At 44.0% G+C, this 16569-nt stretch overlaps 2 protein-coding genes across 2 annotated transcripts; one reads left to right on the top strand and one right to left on the bottom strand.

Annotated features, from left to right (window-relative positions):
• Nucleotides 1-5307: 5307 nt before the first annotated feature.
• klhl11 (kelch-like family member 11) lies at nucleotides 5308-8140 on the top strand. The gene is made up of 2 exons (XM_084040574.1): nucleotides 5308-5899; nucleotides 6409-8140. The coding sequence occupies exons 1-2, from the start codon at nucleotides 5361-5363 to the stop codon at nucleotides 7994-7996; spliced, it is 2127 nt and encodes a 708-aa protein (XP_083896700.1). The 5' UTR covers nucleotides 5308-5360; the 3' UTR covers nucleotides 7997-8140.
• Nucleotides 8141-10492: 2352 nt separating this feature from the next.
• Nucleotides 10493-15818, bottom strand: fkbp10b (FKBP prolyl isomerase 10b). The gene is made up of 10 exons (XM_084040593.1): nucleotides 15457-15818; nucleotides 15106-15251; nucleotides 14439-14628; nucleotides 14113-14258; nucleotides 13116-13305; nucleotides 12398-12543; nucleotides 11755-11944; nucleotides 11533-11675; nucleotides 11240-11403; nucleotides 10493-10951 (listed from the first exon to the last, which is right to left on the bottom strand). Exons 1-10 carry the CDS (start codon nucleotides 15651-15653, stop codon nucleotides 10757-10759), a joined length of 1707 nt encoding a protein of 568 aa, XP_083896719.1. The 5' UTR covers nucleotides 15654-15818; the 3' UTR covers nucleotides 10493-10756.
• Between the last annotated feature and the right edge of the window lie 751 nt (nucleotides 15819-16569).

Here is a 16569-nt window from a genome sequence, read left to right on the forward strand (position 1 = left end):
ACTTTTTTTAATACTGCAATAAAAAAAATGTAATAACAGGTGTGTTGCATGAATAACAACTTCTTAAAAGACATTACTGGCTTCTAAAGGACCTTAAACGAAGATTAAAATAATATACAAAAAGGTAGAGGTTATGAACATTCGACAGACACAAAATATGACCTACTCAGTGAGTTGTTGTATGACGTATGCTTGCTAATGTGGGGCATAGGCTTTCAGTTATGTATCCGCTGATGTTAATCTAATCATGGGATGCAACTACAGTTAGACAATCCGCAACACGCATGCGCGAATACGTGCATCCTTAAAGCAAAGTTGAATTTGGCCAAGATAAAGATGTTTTAAAGCATAACATGAAAAACCGACGACACGTCGCACTTGTTTGCATGTGTGTGAGTGAGTCGCGTGTGTGTGGACGTAGATATTAGCTCGAGTATGGAGTTAGATTTGTGTCTTTATTAAATGCGAGAAAATAAATGATCTGAGAGAAAAAAAAATGTTTGAGAGAAAAAATTATCACACTGATAGCAAAAAAGCATTTGATGAGAGAAAAAAAAATATTTGAGAGAAAAAGTTTTCATACCAATAGCAAAAGATAATAATATTTGAGACTAAAAAAAAAATGTTTTGCTATCAGTGTGAACACATTTTCTCTCAAAACGTTTTTCTTCTTGTGTCAGCATTTTGCTCGTGTCAGCATTTTGCTCTCGTGTCAAGATTTTGGTCTCGCTGTGAAAATGATGTCAGGGGCGGGGCCACGTTCCTATTGGCCGGTCGGTAAGACTCGTTTTGGGAGTGTTCCTATTGGCCGGTCGGTAAGACTCGTTTTGGGAGTCGAACTGAATCATTACGCCACTGTCGATTCACAGGCATGGATGCGCTGCCTTATTGAGCACGGAGACTCCAATGTTTCGGTAAGATGATGATACACACAACCAGTGGCGGCGCCAGAGAGGGGCTTGGTTGGGCTATAGCCCCATCAAGAATTGTGTCAGCCCTACCGTTAGCCCTACCATAAAACCACCAAGAAAAAAACAACAACAAAATAACCAAGAAAAGTGCAAAAAAAGTGAAAAAATATTAAAAAGTCATAAAAATCGCTCCTATCGCTTGTCGCGTCAAGTCTGAGTGTAATGAGTCCAAAACAAGCATAAAAAGCCATGGTCAAATTTTTTTGGGGGAAAAAAAAGTCATACTATAGCATGTCGAAAAAATTCATAAAATGTTGTAAAAATGATTTAAAAGCCGTAACATATGCTTGTGTATCGCGTGTCAATCAAAGTCTGGGTGAAGTGAGTCCAAATAAGCCATAAAAAGGGTTGTTGACGGCTGGCAGGTGGCCTAGTGGTTAGAGTGCAAGCCATTTACCCATGTCTGCATATATGCAGCAGCCTCAGGTTCGAATCCCAGCTGGAGATCCTTTGATGCATGTCACATCCCCCTCTCTCTCCCATGTTTCCTCTCTATCCACCGCTAAATACAAAGGCGTCTATGCAAGAAAATAATCTTTAAAAAAAAAAGCCTTGATCATATTGTTAAAAAAAGGTCATGCTATAGCATGTCGAAAATTCACGAAAAAGTCAGTCAGAATATATTCATAAAAAAATATTTAAAATTGTTAAAGAGTCATAAAAATCGCTCATATCGCTTGATGCACCAAGTCTAGTGAGTGTAGTGAGTCCAAAACAGCCATAAAAAGCCATGATCAATTTTTTCAGGGAAAAAAAAAGTCATACTATAGCATGTCGGAAAAAAAGTAAAAAATCGACAAAATTCATAAAATGTTGTAAAAATGATGTAAAAGTCCTAACATATGCTTCTATATCGCGTGTCAATCAAAATCTGAGTGTAGTGAGTCCAAAACAGTCATAAAAAGCCTTATTCATGGCAGGCAGGTGGTTGAGTGGTTAGAGTGCATGCCATTTACCCATGTCTGCATATATGCAGCAGCCTCAGGTTCGAATCCCGGCTGGAGATCCTTTGATACATGTCACATCCCCCTCTCTCTCCCATGTGGAAAGTGCAGAGTTCAACAGCACCACCACGTCACGTCGTAACGGCATTCAGGCAGCTGCGATGACAACTGTCACTGATCTGGGTTCATTAACAGACTGTACTGTCCGTACGTAAACGTCACTCATGTGAGCCCGCTTTTAGTGTATGCTCGACACAGAGACAGCAGGCTACTAGTTTGTAAGCTACCTGGCTCTAGCAGTTCGCGTTAGCGGCTTATAGTCACTCACGTTAAGTTAACGTTAGTAAGCTGGTCAAAATTGATCATGGATACATTTGTTTTTAAACGTCGTCGGACGGAACAACAGATGGCGGTGGCGGGCGTGTTGGATAAAACTACGGACGCACCGTTGACACCTGCAGGGGAAGATGACCACTCGGGTCCCGGCTGTTAACGGAACTATTCACGTTTCGCTGTCTCTGTCTCTCTCTCTCACTGTGTGCGTGATTATAGCTGCGGGAGGGTGTTGTCAGCGCCGCCGCCAGGATTCAATTTGTACGCACAGAAACGGCAAATACAACAACAAATACAACAAACTCACTTCACCCAGACTTTGATTGACACGCGATACACAAGCATATGTTACGGCTTTTAAATCATTTTTACAACATTTTATGAATTTTGTCGATTTTTCACTTTTTTTTCGACATGCTATAGTATGACTTTTTTTTCCCCCCGAAAAATTTGACCATGGCTTTTTATGCTTGTTTTGGACTCACTACACTCAGACTTGACGCGACAAGCGATATGAGCGATTTTTATGACTTTTTAATATTTTTTATGAATAATTCAAGAATTTATTTTGACTGACTTTTTCGTGAATTTTCGACATGCTTTTGTATGACTTTTTTCTACAAAAGATTTAAGATATTATTCCAGCGTAGAGAAGTTTTTATTTAGCAGTGGACAGAGAGGAAGCATGTGAGAGAGATGGGGACGTGACATGCAGCAAAGGACCTCCAGGCGGGATTTGAACCGGTGTCGTCTGCATATATGTTTACATGGGTAAATGGCTAGCACTCTAACCACTAGGCCACCTGCCAGCCATGAACAACCCTTTTTATGGCTTATTTGGACTCACTTCACCCAGACTTTGATTGACACGCGATACACAAGCATATGTTACGGCTTTTAAATCATTTTTACAACATTTTATGAATTTTGTCGATTTTTCACTTTTTTTTCGACATGCTATAGTATGACTTTTTTTTTCCTGAAAAAATTGATCATGGCTTTTTATGGCTGTTTTGGACTCACTACACTGAGACTTGGTGCATCAAGCGATATGAGCGATTTTTATGACTCTTTAACAATTTTAAATATTTTTTTATTAATATATTCTGACTGACTTATTCGTGAATTTTCGACATTTTTAACAATATGATCAAGGCTTTTTTTTTAAAAGATTATTTTCTTGCATAGACACCTTTGTATTTAGCGGTGGATAGAGAGGAAACATGGGAGAGAGAGGGGGATGTGACATGTATCAAAGGCAGTGGCGGCGCCAGAGTATTTTTTCTGGTTCAACTACGGTGGGGCTAACTCATACGGCGGTGGGGCTCAAATCAATGTCAGAATTTCAATGTGAATATATAACAACACCCAGTGCGCTGCCAGCCGGAATCCAGTACGCACTGGGAGGACTTTTTTTGTAGGTGGAAAAAAAAATTGATGCTGCTGAACCGGGCCGGATGCAGCCGCATTTGAGAGGACGATCGCGCGTGTGTGCGCAATTACGCATAGCGTGTGTTGGCCCCTCTCCACTACACAATACAGCTCGGCTCTAGTCTCGTCACCTCTCTGCTGCTGAGCACTGTGGGCCGAGCCGATGCATGTCTCTCTCCCCGGGCCGGCAGAGTTATCATACCGTACTGTGCGTGCATGTCCAAGCGTGTGTGTGCGTGCGTGGAGTGCTCACAAGCGTGCGCTTGTGTTTAGGTCGGGGATGGAGGGCACAAAAAACTATTTGCACCGGGGCCTATCACCATGATATATAGGCCTACTGATTTCACTGATACTGAAAACATTAGATTTTGTCTTAAAAAAGTATTTTTCCATTTGTTGTTGTATTTGCCGTTTCTGTGCGTACATTGAAATTGAATCCTGGCGGCGGCGCTGACAACACCCTCCCACAGCTATAAACACGCACACAGTGAGAGAGAGAGAGAGAGAGAGCGAAACGTGAATAGTTACGTTAACAGCCGGGACCCGAGTGGTCATCTTCCCCTGCAGGTGTCAACGGTGCGTCCGTAGTTTTATCCAACACGCCCGCCACCGCCATCTGTTGTTCCGTCCGACGACGTTTAAAAACAAATGTATCCATGATCAATTTTGACCAGCTTACTAACGTTAACTTAACGTGAGTGACTATAAGCCGCTAACGCGAACTGCTAGAGCCAGGTAGCTTACTTACAAACTAGTAGCCTGCTGTCTCTGTGTCGAGCATACACTAAAAGCGGGCTCACATGAGTGACGTTTACGTACGGACAGTACAGTCTGTTAATGAACCCAGATCAGTGACAGTTGTCATCGCAGCTGCCTGAATGCCGTTACGACGTGACGTGGTGGTGCTGTTGAACTCCGCACTTTTCTTGGTTATTTTGTTGTTGTTTTTTTCTTGGTGGATGGTAGGGCTAACGGTAGGGCTGACACAATTCTTGATGGGGCTATAGCCCAACCAAGCCCCTCCCTGGCGCCGCCACTGGTTGTGTGTATCATCATCTTACCGAAACATTGGAGTCTCCGTGCTCAATAAGGCAGCGCATCCATGCCTGTGAATCGACAGTGGCGTAATGATTCAGTTCGACTCCCAAAACGAGTCTTACCGACCGGCCAATAGGAACACTCCCAAAACGAGTCTTACCGACCGGCCAATAGGAACGTGGCCCCGCCCCTGACATCATTTTCACAGCGAGACCAAAATCTTGACACGAGAGCAAAATGCTGACACAAGAGCAAAATGCTGACACGAGAAGAAAAACGTTTTGAGAGAAAATGTGTTCACACTGATAGCAAAAAATCTATATTGGAGAGTTAAAAAATATATATTTTGAGAGAGATTTTTTTTCTCAGAAATAATTTTTTTTTTTTAGTCTCAAATATATAATATCAAATATTTTTGTTTCTCTCATCAAATGCTTTTTTGCTATCAGTGTGATAATTTTTTCTCTCAGATCATTTATTTTCTCGCATTTAATAAAGACACAAATCTAACTCCATACTCGAGTGACTGTAAAAAAAAAAAAAAAAAAAAAAAATACGTACATTTGGGAAATTCTTGAAGACGGAAGTGAACGCTCCTCTTTTTTTTTCCGAGAGCAAGGCTGTGTGCGAACGGTGCGCATGCATGTCAGTGTTTGAATGTGTATTCACGTGTGTCATATATGCCTACGAGTTGCTTCCGAAGATAGTTCAGAGCTTCCATTTGCCTCTGAGTCTATCCGGCTGCGGTATGGCAGCGGCGGCGGCAGAAACGTCGGAGGAGCGGAGCGGCGTCGCGCGGGGAGCGCTAACAGGTGACGGGGAACCTGAGGAGGCCGAGGAGTTCACCTGCTCGGCCTACTGCTCGGAGCTCTCCCGGCGGCAGAACGAGCAGAGGAAGTCGGGGCTGTTCTGCGACGTGACGCTGGTCTTCAGCTCCGGCTGCGAGCGTGTCCAGACGTTAACCGCCCACCGCTCGGTGCTATCCGCCGCGTCGCAGTACTTCATGCTGCTGCTGGGCGGACAGTTCTCGGAGTCTGTGTCGGGGCGAGTGGAGCTCAAAGAATGGAGCACGGCGACGGGACCCGAGCCAGAGACGGTGGACATTGTCATCCAGTTCATGTACACGGGACAAATCAGGGTCACCACTGGCAATGTGCATGAAGTGTTGGAACTTGCTGACAGGTAATTTATTTTAACCATACATGAGAATAATAACTCGTAGTTACAAGGAAGTCTTGGGCAGTTGTCCGCCAGGCCTGTTTTTGTTCTACCTCCACAGGTAAATGAGCCACACCTTGTCTGCGTCGTCATTGCACCAGCAGGTGTGACTTGTTTTGAGTTTACACAGCTGTGGAACTTGGCATTCCCTGTTTGCTCATTCATGTTCCTAAAGAAATTAGCTAAGTGTATTTGGCAGGTAGGCTATATGGGCCTAATTATCAGCCGGGGGCCTACTTGATGGCCTTAGGGAGTGAAAGTCTATGTGATGCAGGAGTGCAACTATTTTGATGTTTAATTACAAACAGGTGTTTTCACTTTTGCCTAATTAAACCTGTTCCCTTATGTGCTTGATTGACAAGTGTAACGTATGCTTGTTTCGTTCACCTTTACTGCTTAGTTCCTGTCTAGTCCAAACTCATTTGTCATACTGTAAATGACTGACCGTCTCATAATTCATGTTCACGCTTCAGGTTCCTTTTGGCGCAGCTGAAGAACTTCTGCGGACAGTTTCTGATGAAGAAGTTGAACATGTCCAATTGCGTGGCGGTACACAGCCTCGCCCACATGTACACCTTGGATCAGCTGGCCCAGGGGGCCGCGAAAACCATCAGAAGGAACTTCCACAAAATCATCCGCAACGAGGAGTTCTTCACGCTGCCCTTTCACCTGGTGCGGGACTGGCTGTCGGACTCTGGGATCACCGTGGATTCTGAACAGGAGTTGTTTGAGGCGATAGTCAAGTGGGTGCAACAAAATGCAGAGGAGAGAGGGAAGCATTTTGAGGAGCTGTTCAGACTCATACGGCTGTCACAGATTTCTCCAACCTACCTGACGCGGGTGGTGAGAAAGGTGCCCTTGGTGGAAGACAACGCGGCGTGTCAGCAGCTGTTGTGCGAGGCCCTCGAGGTCCACGCAGTCCACTGCGAGAACCTCAACCAGTCTGCGGATTTAGAGCTCTGCACCTCCTACGTGGCAGCAGTCCAGCCGCGTCTCGGCCAGAACATGGACGTGATCATGGTCGTCGGCGGCGTTTCGGAAGGCGGAGACTATTTGAGCGAGTGCGTCGGATACTTTGTCGCCGAGGACCGTTGGGTGAACCTTCCACACATTCACAACCACCTGGACGGACATGCCATCGCGGTCACCGACAGCCACGTTTACGTGGCGGGCTCCATGGAGCCAGGCTTCGCCAAGACGGTGGAGCGCTTCAACCCCAACCTGAACACCTGGGAGCAGGTCAGCAGCCTGACCACCCGCAAGCACTCTTTCGGCCTCACGTGCGTCAGAGACTCACTCTACAGCATCGGCGGCCATGGCAACTTCAGTCCGGGCTTCAAGGACGTTACCGTGTACGAGCCGGAGCAGGACGAGTGGCACAATCTGGAGCCGGCACCGAAGATACTACGAGACGTGAAAACGGTGAGCGTGGAGGACCGCTACATATACGTGATGGCGAGGACTCCTGTGGACATGGACAACGAGGACGGACTGAGTACCGTGACCACGTGCTACGATACAGAGAGTCGCAAGTGGCAGGAAGTGGATTCCTTGCCTCTTATGGACAATTACTGTAATTTTCAAATGGCTGTCGCGTCCACCAATTTCTACCACACGGCGTCTTGTTGCGCAAAGAGCTACAAGATAACAGCAGAGGCCGCTCAGCAGAAAATCAGCGGGAATGTCTCCGACGAAATCCTCGACAGCCTCCCTCCGGAGGTGCTTAGCATGGAAGGCGCTGCCGTTTGCTATCTGGGGGAAGACATCTTCATCATCGGTGGGTGGAGGAACTGCAACAACATGGACAAGCAGTACCGCAAGGAAGCCTACCGCTACTGCGCCGAGAGGAAGCGCTGGACGCTGCTGCCGCCCTTACCTCAGCCGCGCTGCCGAGCCGCAGCCTGCCACGTCCGAATCCCGTACCACTGTCTTCACGGCTGCCAGCACTACCCCATGCCCCAGAACCTGGCCCGCCAGCGAGACCGCATGCAACAGATGCAGCAGCTCCATCGTCGAACCCTCACTCTGCGCAGACAGCTTCAGTCTCAAATTGAATGTTGAGAGCTTTGTTCAGTCAGTACTTAATGTGCATATAACGGCCTTGCTGTTACCACAAAACGTTTATCTTATTTTTGTGCCTTTTTATTTGGGAAGGTTTTGGAATGTCTGCATGGATTTATCTGGTGCTGGTTCAAAAAAAGAAAATTGCCAGACATGTTATTAGATTATCAGTCTTGCATTATAATTGTGGCTTGACATTATTGGCTTATGCTTTACTTGTATTCTGCTAGTGAATGAAAGTGTTATTGCTGTGACATTTTGTGAAAAGGCGGTTGATTTCAAACAACTAAGCCTAACTTTTTATTTGTGGTCTGTGTTAACATCTACTCTGTCAGGATCAGTGACAGTTTTAGGTGAAAATTGGTCAAGTTAAGTGTTGCGATGTCTACGTTTGTGGTGATGTAAGTTAGAAGAAAAGGACAAATGACAAGTGTGGGGATAATAGATTTTCCGCAACAACCGGTTGAGCTTTAACTTTGTTTTGCTGTTGCTACTCGCATCTGATTTCTCTTCTACCTCCAGTTTCCATCATGCTTTTTTGCACTATAGTGGTTAAAATGTGTAAATGTGGATCGTATATATATATATATATTGTGTATGTCATTGGTGCCACACTTGAAACAGACAATCCTGTGCCAGAAGTTTTGTTAGCATATCAAGACTTAAGCGTTGAGCAAAGCACATATCTGGGAAGATTAAAAGCCTGCTTAATATGGTGTTGCACTCAAATTATGTGCACTTAAACAATTTTGTAATTGTAATGGATGTGTATAAATGCGTTTGATTTATTTCTAAAATACCTAGGCTGGTGAAAAATGTGATAGAAAGATACACCAGCATAATAATGTTGAGATGTCATTTATGGTGAAAGGAGCTCTATTTTAAGTGTCTTAAGGGCTGAGACCCTGACTAATGCCTCCATAGCTTAAAGACGGTAGCTTTGTGGAGTTATTTTGTTTCTTGGGTTTACTGGACTTTCTGGGTTTTGCTAGCTCTGCTTCTTACATTCTCTCTCTGCACTATGAAATGTACGAAACGCAGTAAACCAGAAGGCCGATGTGCCATAAAATCCCTGTATTTCCTGCACTAAAGGACCATGAATGTTAGCTTTAACATTGTACAATGTCATTTTTTTGGGCTACAATCAACTGGTTGAATACACAGTGTTGTGTGGACCAGTTGCTAAGATCACCGTATCTGTTGACATAGTACCTGTGGTCAAGCTCTTTGTGAATATGATCTAATTTGACCTTGTGAGCCTAAAATGTTCCCACCAAAATTCTGTACGTATTGTACATGCTGTGAACAGTGTTAACTGATGAATGGAAATGTGATCATTCGTATGTGAAGGTTTTGAATTTTCAAGAAGTGGTTCCGCTTTTCTCATTGAAGCACGCAACCACAGGAACACAGCAGGCACAGGGTTGGTTTCAAGTTCCAACTTTTGTGCCCGCTTGATCAACGGAGAGTTGATTTTGATGAAAAGTATGAGTCGCCAGTGTCATATATTGAGATTTCATGTTGCCGCATTCACTGTGTTCCATACGATGTCATTCCAAGAGCAAGAACGTGTATCGACATTTGCAATGAATAATAAATAACTGTTTTGCTCTCTAAAAATGATCTTTGTCTTGAAATATGCCTTTTTGTTGTTACAGAGAAATCCCCACAGGCGTGTTGCCAAAGATATAGAAAATATATATTTTTAAATGAGCAATATATATCACAACATATTGTAGAAAATCATAATATAAAACGTGCCTGCAAATAATAATTTTATTTAAGCCACTGTCTCAAGTTTATGTGTTGAAAATGCTAAAAATGAAGATGCTAACCTGAGGGATGTAGGAACCAAAGTGCGCCGGAACCATGTGTATGACGGAGCTGCAGGGGAAGGCTATAAGTGCGACGAAGAACGTATTCAAACCGGCCAGGCGACTGTAAAATTACCTGTAAAGGTTTTAACTTTGAACACGTGACACCGTCTCCGTCTGAAAATGGTAAGTGACGTTGTAACGGCCGGCTGTTAGCTAATAATTTGAAAACGTCTGTCACACCGTCGTCAAACGGGCTGTCGTGGGTAACTTTTATGGTAAAAACATCAAAGTAGACTGTTTGTAACTGAAATACATGATAGCGTTACTATTACACAGCCAATGAAAGACGGCATGTAATCCCAGTGAACGTAATCATTTTAATTCTCAGCTGCAGCGTCAGTTAGCTTCGCAGCTAGCGTTGACTAAAGTTGCAAATATTAGACCGTTTACTCCACTGCATTTGTCTGAATGCTTACTGGGATAACAAATGTTTATACAGTTCCTGTCTAGTGAAAGTGACGCATCTCTAAATTAGGCGATTACGAATGTCACTGTTGAGGATTGACTGAAGTCCTCAAAAGCTTAACTGAACTGGCTCTGGTTTTTGAAGCCATTGGTCAAATTCGTGTCTGTAGGTGGGACCGCAGTCCCTGAAAAAACACAAAACAATTTTGTTTTTATTACAAACATTTTAATTAATCTGACTTTCACTGACAAATAAAAAGTGTTTGTTCGCTTTCTCAAACATAACTATCAAAGACAATCAACAATCATACAGAGAACTCTACAATAAAAAGACCTTATGCGCTGTTTTCTTGCAATTTAAAAAGACTGCCCAATGTGGTACAGAAAGTATTGAACCATGATGATGGATGTAAAAAATCTCATTGCTTGTTTTTAAGGTGTTTGGGTTTATCCCTGAGAAAGAATTTGTTTTTTCTAATCACAACTCTTCGTGCCTCGCATCTTCCCTTTCTTTGTCCTCGTCTACCTTCAGCTTGAGTTCGTCGGCCGTGATCTCTCCGTCACTATTTCGGTCCTGATTGTGGAACATGTCGGCAATAACCTGCTCCATGGTCGATCCGGGCTTTATGCGACCTTTGCCCTCTGTCACCTGCAGCTTGATGAATTCCGCAAACTGAAATGTGTCAAAGGGATAAAAGATCAACAACAGTGTGAGCAGTCAGAATACTGTGTTGGTTATAATAGATTTAGAGTGTATGTGCAGCATCATTCTCGATATAACCAGCAGATGTCACCAAAGTAACAACCCTCTCACTGTGAGGACAGTGCTACCCACTACACCATAGTATAGTATAGCATAATAGTCAATTTAGAGATCCTATTAAGAAGCAAACCTTGGTTAAGAAAAACATTTGAGAGCCCTTATCTGCTATGTGAAATAATGTAGGTGGTGGTATTGTACCTCCTCCTCGGGCACCACTTCGTTCTTGTTGATGTCCAAGGCTTGAAACAGATCTGCCGGGCTCTCCTCCAGCCACACGAACAGGTAACCGGGTGGAACTCCCTTCTCAAAGCTCACCAGTTCAATGTCAAAGACCAACACAGCGCTGCCTGGAACGCCAGTGGCTGACAGATAGAAAAAAACAAAAACAAAAAAGTTAAACTAAGGGTTTACCTCTTAAAATTAAAGCATCTTCAAACGTGCACAGGGCTAAAGAAAAATCCATTAAACAATACTGAAATCGTAAGCTTCACCTCCTTTTTCTCCGTGGCCGAGGTGAGGCGGCACCGTTATCACCCTCTTCTCTCCCACGCACATGCCTCGCAAGCCCTCGTCCAGCCCGTCGATCACCTTGTCCGACCCCAGAACCGCATCCTGAAGATTCTTGTAGTCGTGTCTGAGGACAATTGGACATAATTAAAAGTGTTCATTCAACATCCCTGCCTGAGAAATATGACATGTCTGGGGTTACTCACGAGGAGAAGAGCTTTGTGCCATCCACCAGGGTGCAGTTGTAGTGGTATCGGACCAGGTCGTTCTCCGCTGTGATCTCCTTACACGCCTCGGGTTTGTGGGTGATCTGGATGGTCACCGTGTCGTTGGGGTTGTGGAAGTCGATGACGTGAATGTCAAACACCAGGGCGGCATTACGGGGGATGACGCCACCTGGATAGACGAGCAGCACGGAATTATTATACTCACTCGCTCTATAACTCTGCTGGAGTCTATACTCAGTTATCAGGCCAATCGCAACTCTTTAGCATTATCATTTAAAGTCCAATAATCTCTTAATTATGTATTCCATCAATCTTTTACTTTTACTTGCAATTTCCCAGAGCTCGGTGGCTTCAAGTTGGATTTCTTTTTGTCTGACTGACACTCCAAAAGGTATTACATTTGTATGAATAAAAATAAAGTACCTAATTTCCATTCAATAAAAGGCTAAATAAACTAAAATAATCATCTTTTCTTTAAACAAATTCCACAAGGATTTAGGGGAACCTCATCTCTGTATCCATGTAAATGTGGAGCCATGGAACAACTGTTATTAAGTCAATTAAAAACATGATTACTTTGGCCAAACTTGCTGCAGCTGCAGGACCAGCTACAACACCTTACCTGCTCCTTGCTCTCCATATGCCAGGTGTGGAGGGATGATGACCCTTCGCTTCTCTCCAATGCAGACTCCTATCAAAGCCTGGTCCATGCCTGCAATCACATACCCCATCCCGATGTACGTGTTGTATGTGTTGTTCCTCTGGTAGCTGTTGGCAGTAACAAGCATGGGGGACATTTTTTAAAAGGTGCCTTTTTTTAATGTTGTCACAATTACACTTTTTTTAATAGCCTCTAGTTGGCGCTCAACACAGCTGGTGGCTCATATCTAACTGTGTGCTAAGGGTGCTCGTAGCTAACAGCGCTAACTCTACAAACCTCAGAGCTAACGGTGTTTACCTGAAGGGGAACTTGGAGGGCGGGTGCTACGCTTCCACGACGACGCTGGTGGTCAGGACGGCGTTATCGGCTGTTACCGCCGTATGAGAGCAGTGCAGAGTGGCGGGGGCGTGAGCGAGCCAGTGGGGCACGCTCACGTGCGCGAACATGCACTAAAAGCATGTGTGGCCGGCCCGGCTATGTCAACAACGCAAGGAGACTCTCTGATAACAACACACACAGAGGGAGAGTGGCTTCATTCTCTGTTCAGATAGACATCACGCCTCTATATCTTTACATGCTCGCTGCTATATGAATGCTAGTGTCATCATAAGAGTGGTATATTGCTCCTTTAATGGAATTAAACACATTGAGGACAGATACCTGTTTGCCCTGAGCTCACCTGGTATCAAAGGTGACTCCGTTCAGGAAGGTACCGTTGTAGTGGTACCGGATGTAATCCCCAGACACAGATTTGCGCGTGCAGGACTCGGGTATCACCTGGTCCTCGACGGTGAGGTTATCCTTCGGGTTGTGAATGTCCACCAACGTGACGTCGAACGTCAGAGTCGCCTGGGGGGGAATCTCTGTGCCTGGTGGGTAGAGGGTGAAGAAAAATAAATGTATGTTACACCATCAATTACTTGTCGAATCTTGGTTTATTTCTATTTGATCGGAATATACCTAAATAATTATTAATTTCACTCAAATTATGGTCTGGAAAGAATACGACAGTTCAGGAACTAATTGGTTTTAAATGGGGTGAGGACTGACCTCCACACAGATATGAGTTAACTAAAATTACTGTGGGCACATACAAACACAGAAGACCTCTGGTCATCTTAGCACTATTCCCAGGTCTTTGGGGGTATGAGCTAAATATCCAAATTTTAGTTGACGAATGGTACGAAAAGTGAACATTTACACAAAACACGATGCTGAACAAACAACATGATTGAATAACTTGAAAATTATACTTTTGTCCTGTTTGGAAGGTTTTGTTGCCATCAACAGTGCTACTGTCATGTCGTTTAAAAATTTGATTCTTTTAAACTTTGTTTACTTAAGTTTCTATCCTCAGACATATTAACAAACCTGTCCCAAAAATGTTGCTCCATAGCACTACTAGTGGTTAAAACAAAAATAGAGGATCTTAAAGTGCTATGGAAAAAAACAGAAATGTCTATGTGTATACATTTTATTGATGAGATGTGATTTCAGCAATTTGCTCATTTGTTGATTCCTTGGAACATTATTGTATTCCTCTGACCTCTATTTCCCTGGTGTTTCCTCTATTTTAGGCTCCTGAGACAGAGGATGTTGTATGTTGTACAGATCATAAATCAAATTGAAATAATATGTTATCTCATATCTTTCAGTTAGTCAGTCTTTATGCTTACCTGATCCTTTTTCTCCATATGCTTTGAAGGGTGGGATGATGATATTTCTGGTCTCTCCCACACACATGCCCAACAGGCCTTCATCCATGCCCTTAATTAGCCAACCCTCACCCACTACGGTGTCATGGGTCTGCTTCCTGGTGTAGCTACGTAGGGCAAAGTCAAACACACAATATACCTGGATGACACAGAGTACAAACACACAAGAGTGGTCTCATTCGGACGGGGCTTTGTTTCAGAGTATTAGAGAAGAAAATAACATTCGGCTTTACGCGAGGACCTCTTATGCTTTATTTGCACTTTTAGGGCTGTCATTGTTAATTCACCTTGAGTCGAAGACGGTGCCGTCGAGCAGAGTGCCGTTGAAATGGTAGCGCACAAAGTCGGTGCGCATCACGGAGCGTTTGCAGTCCTTTGGAGTAGTGATGATTTTAGTGACGACCAGGTCGGCTTTGTTCCACAGGTCCAACAGATGGATGTCGAACACCAGGGTGGCATCTGGAGGAACCACGTCGCCTGAAAACACCATTAGATGAAGGTTAATCAGTGTTAATTAGTGAAGATGATTCAAAAACCTGGGATTTTTGTATTTATTTGGGAATTTGATGAAGTCACCACTTTATTCCCACTATTGCATGGTAACAATTTGATTTCAGTTTTTAGTCATGCCAGCTGCCACTTCTCTGTCAATGTGTTTCACTTATTTGAAATATCTCAACATCTATTGGATGAATTGATACAAATTTGGATACAGATATTCATGCCTACTGATCCCCTGACCTTTTCTCTAGCGCCACCATGAGGTGGTTAGGTATGGTGGTCTCCTCATCTAGCTGCAACGTTCAAATTAAAAGACACACCTCGGGCCCCTGAGGGGTCTGGGGGCCAACCGGAATTTTTCAAATGTCAACTTTTGAAAAAACTACAACTTAAGCTATTCGTGTGTCTTTAAAAATCAACCCCCACAACTCTGACTCACTGGCTGACATTTACCTGCACCGGTGCTTCCGTAGGCCAGGTGAGGCGGGACCGTGATGGTTCTGCGCTCGTTCACGCACATTCCCTGCAGACCTTTATCGATGCCGGCGATGAGGCGGCCCTCCCCGAGCAGGCCCACCTTGGGATCTCCTTTCTGGTGGCTGGAACCAAAAGAGAGAAAATGTCACAAGTGCACATCAACGTGAATAGGATGGAGGCCCAAACATTTTTTTTTTTTTTTGCACATTTCTGAAATAAAACTACAACAAACTTTAAATCCGATGTGAGCATAATAGCTAACTTTGAAGAAAAAAAAAGCGAGACTAAAATGAATGCATTCAGAATTTCAGATAAAGACGAACTTACCTCGAATCAAATGTTTTCCCATCGACGAATGTGGCGTTATAGTGATAGCGAACAAAATCCCCCTCTTTCGCTTCTCTCGCGCAGAGTTTGGGGATGAAGGATCTGTCCACGACTACATCTCCCAACACGGGACTGGGATTACTCTGGACCGCAGACCACGAAGCGAGCAGGGAAAAGACAACGCAGCAGGCAAACATCTTCACGGAATCAGGTCAAATAAGTTAAAGGAGGGATTCAAACCGATGCAATAACGGCCACGTCTACACGGAAGGCCGTGTGCACCCTTTTACGCAGAGGGCCCGGGGTTGCAGATGTGTGGCAGGACAGCGGTGTCTGAATGCTGTAAACGTGGACAATCTCCAGGTTGCAGTGAAGAGTTTTTTTTTTACCAAAGGGAAGGAATGTGGGAGTTGGGAGTGGGACGTACCCTCCGTCAAGTGAGCCGAAGTAATTACAGCAAACTTTTGTCTTCAAAAATAAGAGAAAATCACAATAGAAGCGATTTAACTGTCCTATTCGAGACGTTGTTTGTGGTTTTGACGCAAATCGTATAGATAATGTGTTTGTTGCGGTATTAAATCTTTCTCATCGGATTATTTGAGTTTTGTTTTGTCCAAAAAAAAAAAGCTTTTTCGCTTTTATTTTGAAAAGGAACTTCGGTCTCGATTCTCCAGACCGTAGAGAGATCCGTCCGTGTGGATCAGCCTCCCAGAGCCGTAAAGTGGCCCGGGAGAAGCCCCCAAAGTCTCGGTTTTCCATTAATGCCGTGAAAATGTCGAGACGCGCTCCAACGGACACGAACCGTCCGAAGTGGATGAAAAGGTTCAGTCAATTCGCGTCCTGACGTGAGTCAACGAAACGTCTCTGTGTGACTTTTAGGAGGAAGAAAACATCTGCTACGCTCCAGAAAACGCTAGAGAAGACAATCATCCATTACAAGGGACTTAAACCTCTAAATCTCATCTCATGCCGTTTTACGCGTCCTGGAAAAACCTGGAAAACAGTCGACCAATTTTCCAGTCATGGAAAACAAAAGTCTTTGCTTCAACACTGTTCTCATCTGAGCTCTTGAAAACGGACAGCACTGTCACCTAAAATAACTAAATAATGTTT

This window comes from Eutrigla gurnardus (assembly GCF_963514095.1).
Source record: "Eutrigla gurnardus genome assembly, chromosome: 22".
NCBI lineage: Eukaryota > Metazoa > Chordata > Actinopteri > Perciformes > Triglidae > Eutrigla > Eutrigla gurnardus.